Source organism: Hemicordylus capensis, chromosome 6 (genome assembly GCF_027244095.1).
Source record: "Hemicordylus capensis ecotype Gifberg chromosome 6, rHemCap1.1.pri, whole genome shotgun sequence".
Classification (NCBI taxonomy): Eukaryota; Metazoa; Chordata; class Lepidosauria; order Squamata; family Cordylidae; genus Hemicordylus; species Hemicordylus capensis.
In genome coordinates this window covers 27,248,311-27,263,090 of record NC_069662.1, presented here as the reverse complement: position 1 = coordinate 27,263,090, position 14,780 = coordinate 27,248,311, and the positions used below count along the sequence as shown (strand labels likewise).

Genomic DNA, 14,780 nt, shown 5'->3' with positions numbered 1-14,780 from the left:
CAGTAACACAGTGAATAAAATACGCTCCTGTCATTCAGAACCGGGGTGAGAGACTGATCTTTGGCTGCTAGCCTTTATGAAAACAAAGCTTGAGCTACTGAAGGAAGGATGCTGCATCCAGACTAGTAACGGACTGCAGCATTGAAACTTAACATTCTGAATCAAGTATTGTCTTGAAATGCCAGTGGTATTTCTCCTGCTGCTGTTCTTGCTGTGGCTGCCACATACTGAGTGCAAGGCATATGCTGACATGTGTACCATGACTGATCCCTTCCAGCTTCCATATAAGCATTACCAGAGAGGAGATGTAATCATTGGCGTGATTGGAACTCAGTTTGCATATGTATTGGATGAAACAGCCTTCAGTGAATACCCCAAAAGAAACTTCATTGATGAACTTTTGTAAGGATTTACCCCACTTCCGCGATACTCGTTAGGCTACGACATTTCCACTACAAGTAGACTATTAACAAACAATTGAATGTAAAGTAAAGGAGGGCTTTTTTTTCCTAATATGCAATTGGATGGAAACATGGAGTTTAAAAGATGCAGATCTAAATGAACATATATGCAGCACAAATATTTAAAGTTGTGCAAATGTATTATGTTCAGTGACATAAAATGTGATGAATAACTATGAGAAAAGTAAAATATATATTCCCAGTTCTAGAACTCAGACCCCAATTAAGAATGTCCATTTCTACTCCCCCTGCCATAGTTGCTTCCCTCAGACTCCACTGCTACTCACCAGAGATTTTTCACCAAGCAGTGTAATATTTGTCTGCAACCGTGCTTCAAATTCCCTGCTCTGATGAATTTCTCCCACTCAAGAGACTTCTAAATGCTGTGGAATGTGACTCTAGGTAGCAAAGTATGTCTGCACAGACAAGGAAAATGCAGATCTATTGTGGCTCATGCCAAAGGTATGAATTACAGTCATGTTCCTTAGTGTACTGTAGTTCTGAATTGTCCTTTTAAAAAGCCCTGAAGTAAATGGTCTGCATCTTTTCTTTATGATCTGTTCCATCTCCTCCTTTCGTGCTTGTGATTTTGATTGTGAGTATGTGTCAGTGTATGTGTGTGTGTACTAATAAAAGAGCTTGCAGTTTTCATTGTCATCGATATCTTATTTATCTATGACTTTAGGCTTTTTCTAGTTTAATTGTAAACCGCCCTGAGCCATTCCAGAAGGGCAGTATAAAAATCGAAGGAATAAATAATAAATAAATAATAATATGAGATCTCATACACCACAGTTTCCAATGGGAATGTTTCCCCATATTTTCTTGGACAATAATGTATTTTTTGGGGAGTTTGGTAGAGTTGAGGTCTGGAATCTTCTGTGAGAAAACAGAGAGGCTCTTCTCATGATTAGTGAGAAGAGCCTCTAGGGGGTCTGCGGGCAGTCTGCTCTGGGCGACCACAGTGGCCGCCCACATGACTGCCAGCTCTGTCATGGAGCTGGCTAGGGCTGGGAAGTTTGAGGGCTGCATGGCCCCAGAGAGACCCCCAAGCTGGGAGGTTGCTTTTCAGCCTCCCGGCTGGGGGTCTACTCTTGACTAGCCATGACGCAGATCATGCCGTGGCAACTCACGAGCAAAAACAATGGGTTTGAGTAGTGCTTGCTCCGCAAACCCGGTTTAAGGGGAGGGTTACTTTGGGGGGTTAACCGCCTTGAGGCCACCAGGCTCTCCTGCAAGCCTGGTGGTTCAGAAGGTCAGGCGAAATCGGGCTAGGCTCTCCTAGCCTGATTTTGCCTGATCATTGGAGTAGCCTAAGAGTATTTATTTTTTGGTTTTAATTTGGGAGTTTCAGGTCAGTCAGTGTGCAAGTCCATGAGGGATTGTACCTTGCAAACATTTTAACTGCTTATCTCTCTGCAACTCTAGTCTTTTCCTAACTTTATGACATCTCATTCCCCATGCTTTCCCATGGGAGGAATTTCCTGCATTTTACAGGAATATAATGCATTTTCCCGGTGTTTTAGCTTTTTTTGTTGTTGTTCATCTGGGCGATGTCTGGAACCTACTTTTGAAAATGGGATGTTTTCTTATCCTTCATGGTTTGGACTGGGAATTTCATTTCATAGTGAGTGAGTTGATGCTTGCAATAGTATAACCTCTTATCTGTATGTGGCTAGCCTTTTCTTAGCTCTATGAAGTCTCATTCCCCATGCCTTTTCAATGCAAGAGTTTTTACAGATTTCTTCGGTAAGTAATGGATTTTTCTGGGGTCTTGGACTTGTTTGGTAGCCTGGGTAATGTCTGGAACATACCTGAGAAAACTGCACATTTCTGTCTTCTGTGGTTTGATCTAGGAGTTTCATGCTATTCAATGATTGAGTTAATAAAGGCTTGCAACTTTTTCAGTGGGATCATTTTTTTCTGGATTTTCCAGTAAAGTAATGCATTTTGTTGTAGATTTTTGGGTAGTCTGGAGAAGGTCTGGAACCTACCCACAAAAATAACATGTTTCTAATTTTTGTGGTTTGGTCTGGAAATTTCATGTCAGTCAGCAAGTCAGTCAGTCAGTGAGACCCAAGAAGCTTTATATTCCTTTGTGACATTGCATTGCTTCTTGTCTTTCACAATTTGCCTCATTCACCCACATCCTGTTTATCCTTCATGGACTGAGTGGCTTGCAGGCTGTCATCATGAGCCCTGTCTCTGCATAAAGTACAACTGAGGCAGGGTGGCTGGACGGCTCCCTCCCCTATCCTCCCCACACTTGCTTCTGATTTTTAGGACTTAGAAACCTGTGATCAGAACCATGCTTCCCCCTTATCTGCCTTTCCTCTAATTTGGGCAGCTGGCTGCTCTTCTAGCCATTATTGTTTGTTGTTCCAGTCTATCTCTCCACTTTCAGAAAGAGATTCAGAAATAATTCAAGGGGAGGAAGGAAAGATTGTGCCATCGAGTTGGTGTAGACTCCTGGTGGCCACAGAGCCATGTGATTTTCTTGGTAGGATACAGGAGGGATTACCATTGCCATCTCCCATTCAGTATGAGATAATGAAGCTCTTCTCATGAATTCAGCAGCCGCTCGAAGCTGGGCAGCAAGATCAGCCACCCACATGGCTGCCAGATCTGTCATGGAGCCAGCAGGGGCTGTGGTGATTGGGGGCTGCATGGCCCCCAGAAGTTCCAGGATGCCCCATGCGAGTGCGCGGGGCATCCTGGAGAGACCCCTGAGCCTGGGAGCTTCTTGCAGCCTCCCAGTTGGGGGTCTACTTGTGTGTCGTCGCAAGCTGCAGTGACACACAAGCAACTAAATGAGGTTAACAGAGCACTCGCTCTGTTGACCACATTTAAGGGGAGGGGCAATTAGGTGGGTAGCTGCCCTGGGAGCACTGGGCTCGTCTGCGAGCCCAGTGTTTCCCATGATCTCTGGAAAGTGGGCTAAGCTCCCTTCGTCCACTTTCCAAGGAGCATGGAAATAGTCTCAATGCCTTTCAGCATCTTCCTGTATCACTGCTGCCTGATATAGTAGTTTCCCATATTCTGGGAAACACACCAGTGGGAATTCAAACCAACAGCCTCCTGCTCTCTAGGCAGGTTACTTCCCTGCTGCACCATTAGGTGACTTAACTCTCATCTTATATTAAACAGTTTTTAAATATATATATATTTGTCTTATATATAATGTAATTCTCCCATTAGTCTAGTACCAAAAACCTACCAGCAACTCCTGTCCATGGAATATGCTGTAAAGGAGATCAATGAGAACCCAATAATCTTACCAAATATCACCCTGGGTTTCCAAGTTTATGAAAGTTTTGCAAATGCAAGGACTACTTATCAGAACACCCTGAAACTTCTCTCCGGTTTGGAAAGGTTGGTCCCCAACTACAAATGTGATAAAGAGAAACACCTGATAGCTGCCATTGGGGGTCGTAGCACGGATACCTCCCTTCACATTGCTACGATCTTAGACAGATACAAGATTCCACAGGTAAAACAAATGTGTGGATTGTGAACCTTTTGCCTTCTCTTATATGCAGGCTGAGGAGAACAAGGTTTTATAGTATTTGTCATAGTGTGCATTTTTGTGTATTTATTTCCTGAAGCGAGAAATGCATCTCAAAATGGAAAGAATCTTAAATATGTTTTAATCTTTTGATGGTGCCCTGATTTGGATTGATTTTGATACCTTTTGGATACATCTGGAGAGGTTCTCTCCAGATGTGATAAATACTGTTTTTCCCAATTCCAAGATCACTGTTAATTTAAGACAACTCCCCTAAAAAGAGAAGGTTATACCAGAATTTATTCCAAAGAAAGAGGACCCTGGCTTTAAGATTATCCCAACCCCCATGATCAAAATAACTATCCATATAGTTAAAGATACTGACCTAGCAATGTTGGGAATAGTGTGCAGGCCGCAGTGGGTGGTGTCAGCATTAGGAGGCTATACTGTGAGCTTCTGATGGGGAGTTCTTAAAGAGAGACCAAGAAGTTTTTCACACAGGGGTTTTAAATCCCATTACCTGGCATCTCCTCCAGAATGGAGGGGGTGCATTCACATATGCAGATTTACCTCCAAGTCCCTGCGCATTAGAGTGCAGCCTGATTTATATCCGGGGTAAAACAAATCCACTTTTTGCGTTGGGTTTTTGGAATAAGTGTGAGTTCACAGTAAATCCTCCGCATAAACGCATGTGTGGAGAACTCCCAAGCCTCATATTGGTACAACCCTGCCAATGGCTGGGTTGGCAGGTGAGGAATGGTGGGAGATGTGTGAGGTGTGCTGAGTTCTGAGAGGAACAGTGAGCACTTCAGCTGCTGCAAAGCCTTTCACAGATTACTAAAGGAAAGCTGAGCCCCATACTTCTCTGGTGATGACTGGAGGGGCAGGTGTAGTTGGTGATGGGTGAGGTAAAGTGAATGCTAAGAGGAATAGCTGGTGCTTCAGGTGTGGGGCCCCTCACAGATGCTTAAAGGGAGTCTGAGCCCCTACTTCACTAGTGACTGATGACCGCAGCTGGCATGGCAGGTGGGAGATGCGTGTGAGGTGAGTGCTGAGAGGACTACTGAACTTTTTGGATGTGGGCCTCCTCACAGAATGTTAAAGGGACACGGAGCTTTCTGAGACTGCGCTCACCACACACACCTCTCGCAGTAAGAAGTAAGGACATGGCTTCCCTTAAAGGTGAGTTTTCCCCAGTTACAACTGAGACTGCGTGTGTGTGGTAAACCTCTCCCAGAATTTATCTGGAACTACCCTGCCACACACACAAAATTAACAATAATTGTACATGAAGATATTCTATTGGATTTTATCTCAAGAGATGTTTCACTGATTCATGATGATTTAGCAACTGTTCAATGTGCTGCTTTGAAAAATAACTTATTGTTTCTCTAGATTGCCTACTGTGTCTTAGCTCCAGTGATGAATGTCAAGACCCAGCTTCCTTCCTTCTATCGAATGGTACCTAAGGGAGAACATCTTTACAAAGGGATTGTCCAGCTACTTTTGTATTTCCATTGGATATGGATTGGGATCATAAGATCAGATGATGAAAGCGGAGAAAAATTTGTGCAGACCTTAATACCGATGCTTTTCCAGAAGGGAATCTGCATAGCTGTCACTGAAAAAATGCCAGCCATTTCCCAAGCTGTGGACATGCTGAGTTCATTAGAACCTCTCACCGCCAAGGGAAATTCACTAAGTAGCCCCAAAGTTCAAGTGTATGTTGTAAATGCAAGAGCCCAGACCATGGGATGTTTGACATGGATGATATATTTCTCTGGAGTATTTGAAGGTGCAGAAGGTGTAGAAAAGATTTCTATTGGTAAAGTGTGGGTCATGACAGCCCAATGGGATTTCTCATTCCAAACGCTGCACAGGGCTTTTGATATACAAGTCTATAATGGTGCTTTGTCCTTTTCAATTCACACCAGTGAAGTGCTGAGGTTTCCAAGATTCCTTCAGATCCTAGGTCCTAAGTTGCAACAAGGAGATGACTTTTTTAGGGCCTTCTGGGAGAATGTATTCAGTTGTTCTTTTTATGATTCTCATGAAAACCAGAAAGATGTTGATACGTGTACTGGCCAAGAGAAACTGGAGAGCCTCCCTGGGACTCTGTTTGAAAGGAGCATGACTGGACAAAGTTACAGCACCTACAATGCAGTACATGCCATAGCCCAAGCTTTACATAAGATCTCCACATCCAACCCAAAACATAGGGCATTGATTGACAGAGGTATACTGAAACATCCTAATCTACAGCCTTGGCAGGTAATACAGGTGACCCTCATCCACTACTCCATATCCACGGTTTCACCTATCACCGATTGATTCTTAGAGACCCAATTTCATTATCTGTGGGAGGAAAAATAGGTGAAATTTGCCTATACACATTCCATTGTACTATTCCATTGTCATTTCTGGCCACTATTTACCAGCAGAGAGCCATTTTGTGTCTACACACACACACACACACACACACACACACACACACACACACACACTTTCAGGTTTGGGGGGGCCATTGCTGGAGACCTGGAGAATAAGGTACTGCCCATTTATTCTCTTAATTCTGCCCCCTTTGCTCTTTTGGCCCCCTTTTTGTTGTTGTTGTTGTTGTTAGGAACCTAGTGCCCCCAGTTCCCATTGACTCGAGGTTTTGTTATTTGCAGTATCCATATTCTCACCTGTAGGTGAGAACAGAACCCCAACGAATAATGAGGGCCACCTGTATTTCAAATCCAGAGCAATTCACTTGTCATGGCTATTCTAATGCGTGAAGACCCTCTCTTCATGAACTACACCTAAATAAAACACTCATCTTTCTATTGAAACATCCATCTTTCTCATATGCAGATGCCTTCCCTTCTCTGCTAGCTTGGAGGCACCACAGAAGTTAAAATGCTACCCAATACTGCCTCTCCCAGTGGGAAATTTATTCAGGTGTCCCTGTAATATATACTTCCTATACCTCTCCAGTTATAGCACTGTTCTCAAGATCCCTGCCTCTCCTCCATCCATACAAGACCACATACTCAGTGAACACATGCATGGCAGGAGGATCTGTCACCACAGTATGCATGTTCAGAGCTTGTGCTCTGCCTTCTGCTTTAGATGTAATAGATGATACCCAGAGCAATGAGCACTTGTGTAATGAGGAAAGCTCCTTGAACGCAAGATTGCCTATTAGTGTTAAAAACAAATATTTGCTGGATTGTGCTATTGGGCTTTAGTGCTATAGCGCTGTCACAGAAAAATTTCCTTTAAATGAGGCAGGTTATTGGTTGATCAACAGCAACACGCTTGCAACTGAACATTTGTCTAGAAGAAAACCTCCAGAAAATAGTTCTGTGCTAGTTCAATGACTGTATGCAAACCCCCAAGTCCTGCTATGTTCTACTATGCTGCATCATCATAGTGGTGGGGGGTGTTCTTGGGCGGGATAAGTGAAATATGCCGGGAGGTATACTCCCAGTAGGGTCACCTAAAGCATGAAGGTCATCCCAGCTGCCCAGCTAAAGCAAGCAGGCACCTATATTGGGCAGCAGCAATATAGGAAGTTGCTGGAGGTGGTCGATCACTTCAGTGAGAATGAAAAGGCATTATTTCAACTGTGTGGAAGAAAGCAATGGTAAACCACTCCTGTATTATACCAAGAAAACCACTTGGATAGACAAAATAGAATAATTGTTAATGTAGTGCGGGATGATGGGCCCCTCCGGTTGGATCGTAGTCAACATGCTACTGGGGAAGAGCTGAGGATCTCTCAGAGTACTCAACATGCTACTAGGGGTGTGCGTTTAATTTTGGATATGAAACATTTTGTGCCCAAAACAGGCCATTTCAGCTATTTTGTAGCTGAAACAAAACACCCAGTGCTCAAAACTGAAAATTTTGCAGCCGAAACAAAATGTCCCTATTTTGGATACAAAACGTTTTGTGGTTTCGGCTGTTTCGGAACTCCATTTTGCAATCGCTAAAAGTCTTTCTCCTTCAGGCTCCATTTTGAATTTTCATATCTGTTTGAATTTCCGGCCCTTCCAGCCTGCAGATTGACCAGTGAAAGCATGGGCTGATCTGCTTGCAGTTGCCTCCTTATTTCTTTTAAGGAAATTTAAGGGTAAAATTTACCCTCATTGGCTAGTGGGGCAGTGTGCATTTACCCTCATTGGCCAGTGGGGCAGTGTGTACATTGCATGGGGCATAGTGCTTTTCATTGTTGTTGTTTCACACGGTTGTGTGTAGATCAATTGCATTTCTGAGGGGGATGTGGATGTGCATGACCTTTAGAAATCTGCCTGGTTCTTTGCAAAGCTCTGCTGTTGTTGTTGATGTGTGATGTTGATGTTATTTGGGGTGGATTTGGGGCAGAAAGAGGGCTTTGGGGGCAGAAGAGTGGGTCAAGTGGTAGTGCCCCAATGGGCACCTGCTGCCATTCGGATTCCAAAGGAATTGGGGAAAGGGTTTTTAAAGAATTTATGAAGTTTACATGTCTTTGGGGCAGATCTGGGGCAGAAAGGGGGCCTGAGAGGCAAAACAGTGGGTTGGGTGGCAGTTCCCCAAGGGGTGCCTGCCACAACCCAGATTCCAAAGGAATAGGGCAAAGGGCTGATTTCTTAGGAATTGTTGAAGTTTACGCATCTTTAAGGTTTTTCCCCATAGGGAATAATGGAGGTTGCAGCAGTCCAATAACTCCACCTGGGGAGCACTGGGGTGGCCAGGAGTGAGTGGTGGTGTACTGCACATAGGGTGCCAACCACCACCATGGGTTGCTAACCCATGGGGTGCTGGGTTCTGTTGTTTCTGAGGTGTTCTGAGTGTAGATTCTCTGGTAGCATATAAGATTTTCAGTGACAGACCATGAATCCACTCTCATACGCTACTAGAGAAGCAGCTCTGCTTTTGAGGAAAGCATTGGCCAGCCAGGAAAACAAACAAATGGGTCATAGAACAAATCAATGCAGAATTGTCACTTGAGGCAAAAATGACCAGGCTCAAGCTATGATAATATGGACATAGTGCTGGGGAAAGCTGAAGGAATGAGAAGAAGAGGACAATCAGCAGCAAGGTGGGTGGACGATTACGACAGCAATGAATGCACCGCTGAGAGACCTTAAAGGCCAAATTGAAGACAGATCATCCTGGAGAGAATCTATGTACGAGGTTGCCAAGAGTTGACACCGATTTGACAGCACTTAATCAGTCAATCAATCAATGCAAACCCTCCATTGCTGAAGAGGTCAGCCAGTGTCTCTTTCTATAGGGTTGTATCCAAAGCCTGCTTTTGGTTTATATTCCACCCTGCTCAAGCCATGGGGGGAAGCATGGCATTTATCAATTCCCCCATCCCTCCTCAGGTTCCTGTTCTGCATACCATCCAATATCTGAAGTTCCCCAATCCAGAAGATGCAGCTTTTCTGGGTGTGGAGAGGAAGGTGGAATTGTCAAACATTAGGACTCTCCTCTTCTGAAGATATGAAACAATGCAAGCACACGAAAATGTGTGGATACAATGTATAATTAATAATGTATGCCTTTTCTCTCCTTCAAACTAGCTCCACCCTTTCCTGAGGAGTATCTCGTTTAACAACAGTGCTGGGGACATGGTGTCTTTTAATGAGGATGGAGAATTAATAGCTGGATTTGATATAATCAACTGGGTTACTTTCCCAAATAAATCCTTCTCACGAGTCAAAGTAGGAAAGATGGATCCAGAGACCATAGAAGGCCAAGTGTTCATAGTTTATGATGAGGCCATTACATGGCACAGCTGGTTTAATCAGGTGGCATCAAAATATGGATTCTAAACAACAGTGCATGCAAAAATGTCCTAATGTTCCACTTGATAATCCCTCCCACCTGGTAGTCGACTACTGTTAAATTCTAGCTATGTCCCTGGTTTACTAATCTGTTAAAGCAGCCATAGTTGGTCACTGTGAGGCAGTCCACATATATTTAATCCCCTCTTCATGGGTGGCACAGTGGCTGTATGTAAGCCAAAATGTTTACACACATACCACCACCACCAAGGAAAAAATGGCATTGACTGCTCTGTTGGATCAAGTGGGAAAGGCATCTATGTTCTCCTTTTCTATGCAGGCACTGCCACTTGCTCTTTGTAATGCCAAGTGCCATCCAGGCTACAGGAAAGAAAAGAAGGAGGGGGAGCCATTTTGTTGTTACGATTGCATTCCATGTTCAGATGGGAAGATTTCAGACCAGAAGGGTAGGAGACACAATGTAGAGTTATGCCTAATAACTTGTATTATATCTTTTTCCCCCCGCTTGCTACCAACCCAGGTTTCCAAACACAGTAGAGATGATGACACAGTTCCCTAACATGCAACAAACATACAGGGTGAAACAAACTTATTTGATAAAATATTAAATTTCATCTTCATTTCCATCATTTTCCAGGGAAAAAACCCCCACTGACAAAGATATGGTGGCAAATGTTATCACAAACCTCAGACAAGGCTCTCAATACCTTCATGAAAGGGGAGGAGCATATAGTTTCAAACTGGAGCCCAGGTGATTTAAATGAAGCCTTTTGCCAGCCCCACCCAAATTGACTGAGGATTCACAAGCCTTCTTATAATTTCTTATCAGGCAGTATATAAACATGTTAGACAGACAGACAGACAGATAAAAATACCGTCTATTTTCCTTTGGCAGCATGTCAGATAGGCTTTTGGATATCTTCACAGTTTAAAAATTCATAAATATACTGAACACATAGGTATAAGATGTCATGCTCCGGACACAGGGCTTACAGTAGAAGAAGCACCCTGCCTCTTAATCCCAGAGTTTTATGGAAAGGATGTGGTTACAGAAGTGATAGAAGTGTACAAACGGTATGTACTCAGAAACCTTCCCTGTCGTTCTCTTTTAACATGGAGGTCTTTCACACAATTAAAAACGGAGGCTATTCACATGGTCTGCAAAAATCGGGCTAAGGGAGCCTAGCCCGATTTTTGCAGCCCGTGAGAACCACCGGGCTCGGCTGCGAGACCGGTGGTTCCTAAGCGGGTCACCCGCTTCTGTAGCCCAGTGCTTAAACCGGGTTTGCAGAGCGAGCGCTCCGCGAACCTGGTTTTAGCAATCGTGACTGAGTTGCCGCGGTGCGGCTACTCACGAGTTGACCCCTGGAAGGGAGGTGAAAAGCTGCCTCTTGGCTCCGGGGGTCTCTCCAGCATGCCCTGCATGCTTGTGCAGGGCATGCTGGAGCTTCCAGGGGCCGATCGGCCCCCGCTCCCCCCACCACCCGCTGGCTCCATAACAGAGCTGACAGTCATGTGGATGACTGTTTCGGCCTCCCAGAGCAGACTATCTGCTCGTGTTTGGGGACAGCGGGCTGCCTGGGGTGGGCACCCTCCCCAGGCATGTCTCTCTAATCATGAGACCTGCCTCATTGTGTTCTACCCAGGTTTGGGAGCTCTAAGTGCTCCCAGTTTTTAGTTATGTGGAAGCAAGATAAGAGGAAAAGCTGGGCAGAAGTGACTGTGTGGAAACAAGGAATGAAGAAAAGCAAACCAGCTCCCAAACCTGGGTCGAACACAGTTTTTGATTGTGTGAATGATCTCATTGTTTTACATGTTTTATGACATAATGCAACCTAGCTTCAATTAAGATTCTGAGCAGCAGGTTTCTTCCACCCACCTCTGGTGGTATGCATTCTGGTATAGAAACAAGTGCAGCCACCTTTCAGTGAATTATTGGTCAATCAAAGTCAGTTGATTGGTAGCAGCTTTCTAGGTTTCCAAAGAGATATTTCTCAGACCTACCTGGAGATCCCAGCAATTGAGCCGAAAAAGAAATACATCATTAAAAGATTAGCTAGAGACTATACTTCTTTGGCCTAGCCTGTTGCAAATATCTGTGCGAATGCTGTTTTTCTGAATGAGAATCAGAATGAGATTTCCTAGAATTCTGATTAGGAAGCTTTTCCTAATCAGAGTGGTTATACTATGAAAAGCTTCCTAATCAGAATTCTAGGAAATCTCATTCTGATTCTCATTCAGAAAAAGAGCATTCGCACAGATATTTTCAACAGGCTAGGCCAAAGAAGTATAGTCTCTAGCTAATGCAAACTCAGAAAGGCTATACAATTTATTTTTTTGCATGGTATGGTGGTGTCTCTAGACTTAATCACTGGCACTGTAGTAATAATATGAGATATGTTACGGTTTTTTACTTATTCCGTTGATTGCATGGAGGGAGTGTTGCTTATCACTCTTTGATATGAGATTAGTATGTAGGACATAAAGAAAGATTAAAAAAACATGACAATCAAACATAGTGGAAGGATTGTTAACAATCAAATACAATATTTCGGGGGGAAGCTCACCATGAACCTATTTCCAAAAACAGCTGCCAACTACCAAATTATAGATGTAAAGATGCAGCATTTGTTCTACTTTTCAGACATGAATGACTGTTTCCAATGCCCTGAAGATCAATTTCCAAACAAGAACAAAGTTCGTTGCCTTCCCAAGGGCTTGAATTTCCTCTCTTTCACAGAATTTTTGGGGATCACTTTCGTTGTCTTAGCGCTTTCTTTTTCTCTGATCACAGCTTTGGTGCTGGGAATTTTCATCAAGAACCAAAACACTCCCATCGTTAAAGCCAACAATCGGGACCTCACCTACTCTCTCCTCATCTCCCTGTTGCTCTGCTTCCTTTGCTCCTTGCTATTCATTGGTCGACCTCAGATACTGAACTGCTATTTACGACAAATAACCTTCGGAGTGATTTTCTCTATAGTTGTTGCTTGTGTATTGGCAAAAACAATTACTGTGGTTCTGGCCTTCATGGCCACCAAGCCAGGCACCAAAATAAGGAAATGGGTGGGGAAAAGACTGTCAAACTCTATTCTTCTTGGTTGTTCCCTCATTCAGGCCAGTATTTGTGCTGTGTGGCTATCTACTTCTCCCCCCTTCCCTCATTTGGACATGCACTCTCTGGCTGAAGAAATCATTGTAGAATGTAATGAAGGCTCAGTCACTATGTTCTATTGTGTCTTGGGCTATCTGGGATTTCTGGCAACTGTCAGCTTCACTGTGGCCTTCCTAGCCAGGAAGCTGCCCGATACTTTCAATGAAGCCAAGTTCATCACATTCAGCATGTTGGTCTTTTGCAGTGTTTGGTTGTCCTTTGTTCCAACTTACCTGAGTACAAAGGGAAAATACATGGTGGCTGTGGAGATCTTCTCCATCTTGGCCTCTAGTGCAGGGTTATTGGGTTGCATCTTTTCCCCCAAATGCTACATAATTATCTTGCGGTCTCAGCTGAATATCAAGGATCAGCTAATTAGGAGAAATTTGTAGTACAATATACATGCGATGTTGGAAGTCTCATTAGGTCTGGTAAGGTTAAGTTTGCTGTTATTTCACCATAGCATTGTCTCAGTTCTTCTCCTGGACATGCTTGTCTGTATGATTTAGCTCTATGTACTGACTTGGGGGATGGAGTTATGTTTTCTTTTGTCTGTTCTTCACTTTTGAACCTGAATTTCTCTCTCTCTCTGCATAAGAGACTGTTAGCTTGTTTGTTGTTTTCTCAGCCTATATTTTTAATTTAATAAAAATAAAATAAATATCAAACTCTTGTTTCTCAGTTAAGTTGGCTTCCTGTTCAATTAATTTAGATTTCTACTTTTTTTCCTTTTGTTAATAGTAAGCAGAGTTGGGACTCCTACAGACTGGTACAAGTATGGGAGATTAGAAGTCCAAATGCAACTGTTTTTATTGCAGAAATATGCTCCAATTTCCACTATATCAGCAACAAATATAAGGGAATATATGGTTCATGATCCCACCAACATGTGCTTCCTATCTAGTAATGATAATTTATGAATTATCTTCTTATACTGTAACACTTGGGTCATTACTTTGCACTTGATATATTTTTGGCTGATGCTGGGCTAAATTATTTTTAGATCTCCAAGGGAAGTTGAGAATAATTGAACAGTAACATATGCTGTGTGAATATATTGCAGGGTTTCTTAACCTTGGGCCACCAGATGTTGTTGGACTACAATTCCCATCATCCTCAGCCACAAAGGTCATATCTGGGGATGATGGGGGTTGAAGTCCAGCCACATCTGGGGGCCCATGGTTAAGAAACCCTGATCTATTGTATCACATGAAATGGCATTGGAGATCATAACATAATGAAATATATTGTGGGCTCTTGACCTTTTTTGTGTCAACTCATTTAGAGACTGCCCACAATTTAACCCACAATTCAGGATTGTGAGTTAAATTGTTTGACTGTTTGTATCATGCTAGGGATCATCTGCATAGGAAATACACCTCTTATGGATGCAAACTATTGTAAGCATGTGTCAGGACTCCACCCAAATTCCGGGATGTGTTTTATTTTATTTTATTTTATTTTGTTATACTCATTAAATCACCACATTCATGGTAATTACAAGGTTTTTACTTCCTTATGCTGCCACCATATCATAATGTTTGTTACTCTGCTCTCAGTGAATCTCTCTCCTTGATTACATATACTTGAGAGCTCAGGATAGGGGTAAATATTCAGTGCCTAAAAAGAAAGAAGGCTTAAAGTGTAAATACAAATAATAATAAGTTTATTATTTACATAAGATGGAAACAGAATCTCTGCTAGGCAGGGTACATACATTTCATTACATTGTTGCTGTTAAATACAACACAGACAGGCGGGTCTCATGATAGGTGAGACCTGCCTCAAGAGGGTTTGCAGGGAGAGCAGGCTAAGCCCGCTCTCCCCGCAGTTGATTACTGAGCCCTCCCCAGGCGGCCAGATCGGCCGCCGACACGACT

The 14,780-nt window shown here is 43.2% G+C and overlaps 1 protein-coding gene across 1 annotated transcript; it reads left to right on the top strand.

Annotated features, from left to right (window-relative positions):
• The first annotated feature begins 259 nt into the window (after positions 1 to 259).
• LOC128331025 (vomeronasal type-2 receptor 26-like) lies at positions 260 to 13,292 on the top strand. The gene is made up of 6 exons (XM_053264391.1): positions 260 to 402; positions 3,660 to 3,951; positions 5,362 to 6,237; positions 9,522 to 9,749; positions 10,066 to 10,192; positions 12,391 to 13,292. The coding sequence occupies exons 1-6, from the start codon at positions 260 to 262 to the stop codon at positions 13,290 to 13,292; spliced, it is 2,568 nt and encodes an 855-aa protein (XP_053120366.1).
• Positions 13,293 to 14,780: the final 1,488 nt, after the last annotated feature.

Excerpts from the sequence above, each read along its gene's own strand:
- LOC128331025 (XM_053264391.1), top strand. The coding sequence starts at position 260 with ATGACTGATCCCTTCCAGCTTCCATATAAGCATTACCAGAGAGGAGAT. Across the intron at positions 403-3,659 it reads AACTTCATTGATGAACTTTT|TCTAGTACCAAAAACCTACC; the intron begins GTAAGGATTTAC and ends TTCTCCCATTAG. Across the intron at positions 3,952-5,361 it reads ACAGATACAAGATTCCACAG|ATTGCCTACTGTGTCTTAGC; the intron begins GTAAAACAAATG and ends TTGTTTCTCTAG.